Source organism: Lethenteron reissneri, chromosome 4 (assembly GCF_015708825.2).
Source record: "Lethenteron reissneri isolate LAM-NWPU_2019-01 chromosome 4, ASM1570882v1, whole genome shotgun sequence".
Classification (NCBI taxonomy): domain Eukaryota; kingdom Metazoa; phylum Chordata; class Hyperoartia; order Petromyzontiformes; family Petromyzontidae; genus Lethenteron; species Lethenteron reissneri.
In genome coordinates this window covers 9894328-9902027 of record NC_083782.1, presented here as the reverse complement: position 1 = coordinate 9902027, position 7700 = coordinate 9894328, and the positions used below count along the sequence as shown (strand labels likewise).

The 7700-nt window shown below is 55.1% G+C and overlaps 1 protein-coding gene across 3 annotated transcripts in view; it reads right to left on the bottom strand.

The window, feature by feature from the left end:
* Positions 1–1212: 1212 nt before the first annotated feature.
* LOC133350872 (salivary glue protein Sgs-3-like) overlaps positions 1213–7700 on the bottom strand; it is a 28777-nt gene continuing 22289 nt past the window's right edge. The window contains exons 6-8 of one of the 3 annotated variants that reach the window (XM_061565694.1): positions 7280–7382; positions 3968–4093; positions 1228–1334 (exon numbers count right to left, since the gene is read on the bottom strand). In XM_061565694.1, coding sequence (XP_061421678.1) covers positions 1298–1334; positions 3968–4093; positions 7280–7382 — 266 coding nt within the window. In that variant the 3' untranslated portion in view covers positions 1228–1297. Of the gene's footprint in view, positions 1335–3967; positions 5697–7279; positions 7383–7700 lie in introns of those variants that run through there. The other 2 variants (XM_061565712.1, XM_061565703.1) reach the window with 2 other exon arrangements.

The following is a 7700-nucleotide window of genomic DNA, read 5'->3' as shown; positions in this document are numbered from 1 at the left end:
CCATTGACGTGGAGGGACAGAAATAGCGGGCGCAGGCCACCGGGGTGGTGGCACATAGCGGCAAGCCACACGACATCAGACACGCGCGCATCACTTTCACTGGCTGGGTAAGGCAGACAGACGGCCGTGTTACAATCACTCATCCCCGCTCGCCCGGAGACGTTCTTTGACGATTTGTGAAACGATCTGGCGTCCCGATCCCACGTCTCGTTTCGCGTTGCCTCTCCGCTTGTCCTGTCCCGCCTGCACATTTGCGTTCGCTCCCGTAACAAACAAGACGTACGACTTTTCCCATGCAACGTGCAACGAGCATGTTGCGTGCGATGAAACGTTCTCGCCCGTGGCACGGTTAGATTTGTTGTGTCACCGTGCGCAAAAATAATTTATTAGTCGCCTCCGCGGATCAAATGTATCTCCCGCTGCGTGCGGGTTTCTCGGTCGCATGCCTCTCCGATCACCACCATAGAGGTTTGTCTTTTTTGCGTGGGGTTAGAACGCGTAAGTATCAACGCCACTACCACCCGAACACAGCCAATTGACAAGGTTTGCCACGTAAACAAAACGTGGCAAATGGAGACTACTCCAGCACAGCGGTGTGTTGGAGAGTAAACCCACGACGACGTTTACGTTTCGAGTGCCGTGACGTTTCGCCGGTAATTTCAACAACAACAACAACATCAGCCAGCATCATCAGGCGACAGCCAGAGTTGTATATTTTATATTTACGTGATCTAACCCCCAAAAAAACCTCTATTATGGATATTATTAGTCGCGAAAGCTTGCCACGTGCAGCAGTATTGTTCAGCATTGCGATAGTTTGGCCAATATCAGTGAATTATTTTTGTTTTATCTATGGGATGAGACCACGAGGAACTGTGACGATGCGCTGCTGGCGAAAAGGCCCGGCTAATCTGGAGCGGTCATTTTGTGTGACTCTTCCACGCTCGCCAGGCCGCACGGCGCGGAAGAGGTGGGAGTCGGTACCCACACTTTACCCCACCACCACCACGCGCGCTGTACTCCACTCGTAAACTTTTAATAATATAAACATCTTTGCAAAGCGTTGCTGCCGGACGATGAATCCCTGTCCAGTGTGCCGTAGTTAGCGGGGGCTCACTTTTGCATGCGTCTCTTTTTTTGTTTGATGCGGCAGAAGGAAAATCTGAAAAGGAATTTTTTTTTTGGGGGGGGGGGGGGGCAGGAGTGGGGGGGGGGGGGAGGGTCCGGGGGGTGGGGGATGCAGCTGTCGGGAAGAGATCACCAACGCGATTCTTGGGAACGCAGAGGTCTCGAGCCGTCACAGCTCCGTGGACTGCACTTGCTTCTTGAGTTTCCTGCGGGATCGCGCGGCACCACACAACAGCGGCGTCACAGCGGTGGCAGCGCACAGCGGTCCATCCCGCCCGTCACGGTGGCGAGGGGTTACCTGGCGAGGTGTTTCCGCCCTCGCCAGGTAAGGGCTCCGCTGGGCTGCGTGGCTCCGATAGCGGCCTGGCTGTCACGAAATGATGGCTCGTGCGGGAATTCATAGCGGCCGAATATTGTAAACGCGTGACGTTGATTCTCAACGCGGAGGGAAGAAACCGGAGGAGCCGGAGAAAAATCCACGCTGACCACGGGGGAGAACACGCAAACTCCACATATGCCGGTGTCTAGGTCGGGATCGAATCCACAACTTCCTGCATACTAGGCAAGGTGGTTAACACCTCGCAACCGTGGTGCCCTCAGCATCAAACGAGTACCTCGCGTGTCAAACATCGCCACTAGGGAGACAGAAGGTGGCCGGGCGTCGTGCTGGCCACCCACCCCCTCAGTTGGTGCTACTCACAAACAGCACTCGCCCCACCAGTCCCCCTCCTTAACCTCCCTCCGTTCCTCTCTTGAAGCCTCACCTCTTCTCTACCGTCCATTGTATTCCCTCCCCTCGCCCCTCCACCCCTCCCCATCCCTCCCCCGGAGCCCTTTCGTGACCCCCTAAGCGCCCCCCTATCGCTGCTGCCACTCGTTCCCCGGTCCGCCGTAGGTCGCCCCCTGCCAACGGCACCGCTCCGCTCCGTGTCACCGTTTTTGTGAACCGTGCCAAGCGCCTTGAGTGAAGGCGCTCTGTAAATTTAGATTGCACTTTATTAGAATAATTATGCGATGGCTTCTTCGAGGTGCCTTCGTGTTTTGTTGTTGTTAGCACTGCCCCTTTACAGAGCATGAGGCTGCACGTCTCATCGCAGCGTCTTGGACCTGCCCAGAGCTCCACTTAGATGCATCGTCGGTGGGTTTGTTTGTTGCCACGTCAACCCACGTGACCTTAACTACAATCGGGACAATTGTTTTTTGTTGTTGTTTGTGAATCCAGTTGTCCGTAACGTTTTTTTTAATTGTTACAAATGCCGGCGTGAACACTGGCACCACGCAAAGCTGCAACGTGCAGACTCCCCAGGGGTGCACGAGTGAGATGGCGAAGCGATGGGGTATTTTTAGCGTGCCGAGCCCCGGATTTGTTTCCCACGCCAACACCGTAGAATTATTGGACTCCTGTGAGTCGAGTCCGTCACGAGTGCGCCGATCGCGCGCGCACGCACGCACGGTGAACTCTTTACAACAACACCGCGTCAGGTCTGCTGCGAACGAAACACGCCACCAGCGTGAAACGCAAGCAGCACGGAGACCTCCGCAGTGGAGACGGAGCGATTTCATCGGATTAGCGGCAGCTTGAGAAGGCCTTCATCCAGCAGTGGAGAGGTCATGGCTGAAGATGACGACGGCGGTGTGATTACCAAAGTAAGCCGGCTGCTGTGAAGTGGACATTACGGACACAATGGTGCGGCACGTGCATGCTCGCTGGCCATTGTGTATGCATGCACGTTGAACTTACTTCGCACCGTACGTAGCCAACCGCGCTAATCGGAGGTGCGGGAAAAGGACAACAAACTTAGCACGTAGAGCAGTTCTAAAGAATTTGTCAATTTATATGATGATTTAAAAGTGCGTAGCTCCAGTGGCGTCCTAATATCGGAAGGAAGAGCGTTCCAGACGGCCGCAGAAGCGCATCTGAAAGCGCCGCTTTGTAGGTGAGCGTCTTTGTTCGGTGGCTTTGTCGCGTCTCACATCCCAAGATAGAGACATGGGGGAGCCTTTCTGCTCATACGAGCTCATCTCCATTGCTGAGCCCGGAGCCAAGGGTGGACACTCCACATTCCCGTGGCAGGGGCAGGTTGACTCGTGGAACAAGCCACGTTTGCCTGCCCACAAAGTGCCGCTCAATGTATTGGTGGCAGAGGAAAGTTGGGCCGTGTTGACTCCTAATTGTTATTTTCCACATCGTAATCTTACATCCGGCCAGATTCAAATACTTTTCGAGAAGTCGATAAACCGATAAACCGTCGCGATATGAACACTGGCTATTGTGTCTCTCTATAATGACCCTGAACGAACTTCTATATATGCAAAAAAAAATCTCAACGCACCCGTCAATAAATGGCTGCGTGGCCTTAAAAGGAAAGAAATGACCCTTCTGCATCGCGAGGGCTGCTGTACGTGCCATGAGGAAGGCCCGCTTCCTGTCGTGCCCCCTATTGTTTGTCTTTCCCTTCGAGGCCACGGCGGTGTTGACGATTTGTGCCCCGTTGTTTTTGTCATTCGTGTACCACTGCCAACGCAGCAACAGCAACAGCAGCATAATAATAAAAAAAAACAATGTGTAGTCTCATTCACCATTCACGCGAATAGCGTCCCATAACGCTGGACATTAATTACACACACGAGGACAACATTCACACGAGCAGCCACTGCCAAGCATCGTTAAGTGTCCCCGCTCGGTGTGACGACGTCGGTTTCCGCGAGCACGCCGCACATGGCACCCCGACGCGCGCTCACGTGGTGCCCGCGCCGCTTAGCGATGGCCCAGGTCATGGGTCAGAGTGGAGGGAGCCACGGGGTCTGGGGTTGGGGGTGCTGCGGGGTGCTGCCCTACCCATGCAACGACGGCGCTTTCCAGACCCGGCTCGACGAGGCGGCGGCGACGGCGGCGGCGGTGCCGCTGGGGAAAGCGAGCTTTCGCGACGACTCTACGTCGTACCTGTTGCCTTCAGGACATCTCCTGGCTCGCACGGGCACGCACGGGCACGCACGGGCACACACAATAGGTGCGGAGCGGTGAGCAGGATCGCTCGTGGCCGGTGTTAGTTGGCGGGGGGTGGGTTTAGTCCGGGTTATTCGATGAGTTTAGCTGGGTGGGTTTAGTTTGGCGATGGTGTTGGGTCAGTGTCGGAAGTGCGGCTGGGTTGTTGTGGTCAAGCTGAGCGTTGGGGGTTGCCACGATGTCGGTTTTTGTCGAGATCGGGCCGGCGGCGGCCGAGACATTTCTGGACGTGAGAGTCGTCGCTACGTCTGTTTCCCTTAACTCCGTCAGGGAATATCACTTATCGTCTTGTTTTTTGTCCCCTGATTTACGGTTGAGAGTTCTCCGACTGGAGTTTACCCCCAAATAACCCCGCCGTGAGTATTTTAATAATTGCAGCTTCGTAACGCGCGTGCCGTCAGAAAACGTCGTGCAACCACCGCGCCGTAAATGTATCCAGGAAACAAAGCGCTCATTCAATGGATACTTATTAGATGTTTAATTGGCGTACTCTTTTTTTAATTACGGTTAAAAAGTTAAGTATTTAATGACGATTCCTGATTAATATTTTGGGTTTGGCCACGCAACGGCCCAGCCCAAGACACGTGCCATCGAGGGCATCCGCCGCCCAACACAACCAGACAATCGAACCCTCCTCCTCCCCGTCTTGAGATCCGCCCCCCGTCTCCCGAGTTCTCGCCTGGGCGAAACTAAAACCAGCCTGATGATGCGCGTCAGGTGTGCGAGCGTTTCACAACGCCGCCGATCGGTTGACGATTTCGGCTCGCCGGTGAAGTCGAAGAAGAAATTTCTCACGACCAAATGGAGAGCGCGAATCGAGCGACGGTTCCAAACCTGCGTCAAACTCAGCGTCGGGACAACGACGTCGCCGGGACGTTCATTTGGCTCGCGCGTCGAGCGGTGAAGGGTAACTGGACGGCAAAGGCCGAGCCCAAAATAATCGACGACGAGTCGGGAAAATTTGACCGGCGAAAAAAAGTTCGCGCTGCGCCTATCACGGCACGAGGATTAATTGGCGAACGGACGGCACGGCACCTCCGATTAGCACGGTCGGCTACGTACGGCGCGAAAGAAGTTCAACGCACGCGCGTGCGTGCGATACATCCCAGCGTCGCGTTATCGAGGCAGCCCCCACGGTCATTCGTCCGTCGGCTTTTGTCAAAACGAAGTTTCTCGTTGAGCTCAGTCGTCGCCCGCCCAGTTAGTCGAGGTTAGTTGGACCCTCTTCGATGGTCCGAGTTAAAGCCGGGTTAGTCGCTACGTACAGACAGGCTGGGTTCATTAACCCGCGTCAGCGTCCGAGCTGCTGCTGCTGTGCAAGCTTTGTGCTGTGAGAGCACTCGGCGTGGGCTGTCCGTGATGGACATCGTTGCCTCCGTTCATGCGGTACGGATTCGCTGGGCATGCCGGTGCTCAAAGAGCCGGACTGAGGCGCCGCGAAGTTCCCTCCGCGAGAAGAAACACGACGCTTTAGTGTTCCCGTGAAGTGTTTCGGTGTTTGTCTTACGCATGCCACGGGATGTCACATGCAGCATGCACGCGTGCACACTTGTGCGCATAACTGTTGAGCACAACACATTGTACGCAAGTTATACACATTGGCACCGTCGGCACAGGTGCAACGCACGCAAATAGAACGTCACGGATATCCCCTTCCTCGTACGCCGTAGGGGCAAGTGCTGTTAGCGAGCACCCATGGAGACGGGTGTGAAAGACTTGGCCGAAATCACACCTGGACACCTTTGTCTTTCTAGTACCGATCTTCGTACTGATGTTAGCCATGACTCTGGGGTCGGATTCATAGTGCAGGGCATTAGTCACCACTCCACAGCCCGTCACAAATGAATCTGCACTGCCAGTGAAACTCTGGCACCAGAGGGAAAGATCCCCCGTATAGCCTGTAACAGACTGTCGGGGCAAGTGCTGTTAGCGAGCCTTTGTCTCCCCATTGTTGATGTTTGGGCACGGCACCAGGTACTCATTTCAGGCTGAGTCGACCTAGGGGAGGCCCAGGACCAGTTAAGATAATCATCACCGATCTTGGCTGTGATCGGGAATCGAACTTGAGTCTGCGAGTTGGAGGCACAGTGCACTGACTACTACGCCACCGCTCCCCATTATGCACACGCGCACACACGCACACACACGCACACGCGCACAGACGCACGGCATCACGCGAATACGCACGCGCGCGCACAGCCTCCTAACTAATAGAAATTCAGTGGAGTTGGTGTTTCTTGCCATTCGTGTAGCGCAAGGCTGTCACGACGGCGCTGCGTTTCACAGACACGCGGTGTGCGGGAGTTTCCCAGTAGGGGGGCGACGTCGCTGCTCCGCGTCATCGCATCCAGGGAACTTTTGGCGTCATTTTTCAAATTTTGACAAAAACCTGAACCGCGACAGCGGAGCGCGTTTGGGGCCTACTCGTTTAGAATGCCATCAGGGGTCTTTTAACGCACGGCACGGCGTAGCGCAGTCAGGGTTCACGCCGGACACGGCCGCGGTATTAACCCATGGCGGCCTGCAGGATTAGAACCGCGAGCTCCTGCAACAGGTGGTGGACGCGCTCCCACCAGGCCCTCTCGGCCCTCTCGGCCACCGTCACCGCCCCCATGATACAGGGCGCCACAGGCGGTGAGATGTTAACTACCTCGCCTGGTATACACGAGGTTGTGGGTTCGATCCCGACCGTGACGCCTGCTGCTGTATATTCGGAGTTTGCATGTTCTCCCCGTGGTCGCATGGAATTTTCTCCGGTTTTTCCCTCAACGTTTAGAATCAACGTCACGCGGCGTTTAGAGTATTTGGCTGCTGTACATTTCCACGCGACGATGATGATGATAAGCCACTTTGTTGAACTGTCATTTGTGGGTCAGGTCGCCTCTGAACAACAAGAGCTATGCAGCCCAGTGGTGCCTTCCTTGGTAAAGTAAAAAAAAGTTTTAGTTTAGTTAAAATCCACAAATGATCAGGTTTATTGGAAGTCGGGAACGTTGATATAAAAAATTTCCACTAATTATATTCCAGTCTTTCCATCGCCGTGACGGGATTTCAATTCGCATTTCAAATTCCCAGAGTGCAGTCGAGTTAGTTTAGCTTCAGCACAGACTCCCTCGCGCGTGTGCGGTGGAGGCGATCCCTCACCTTTTCTTGAGGAACACGAGCCCGGCTACGGCCGACGCAGCAGCGGCAACGACGAGCGCCAAGACGCCGGCCACTTTGGCGCCGCTCGGTGATTTCCGCGCACCTGTGGGAAGAGCGTCGCCCCCCCCCCGACACGTGAGGCCAAGCCGGCTTCCATTCCCCTGCCCACCACCCACTCCCGATGGCTGCATCTGCGATGGTTCCACAAAAAATGTTGATTCACAGCCCTCTGCTGTCAATCCACCGCTGGGGCACGAGGCTTGCTGGCTACGGCGCCGTCGCGTCGGTCACGTGACTGGTCAAAAGGAAGGGTCGAAACTTCGCTCACCGCCGGTGTGAGGGAATTTTAGACATCCAAAGAGGATGGATTCCTGCAGTCACGAAAGCTTCAAATCAATTTTAGACATCGTTCATCGCACGG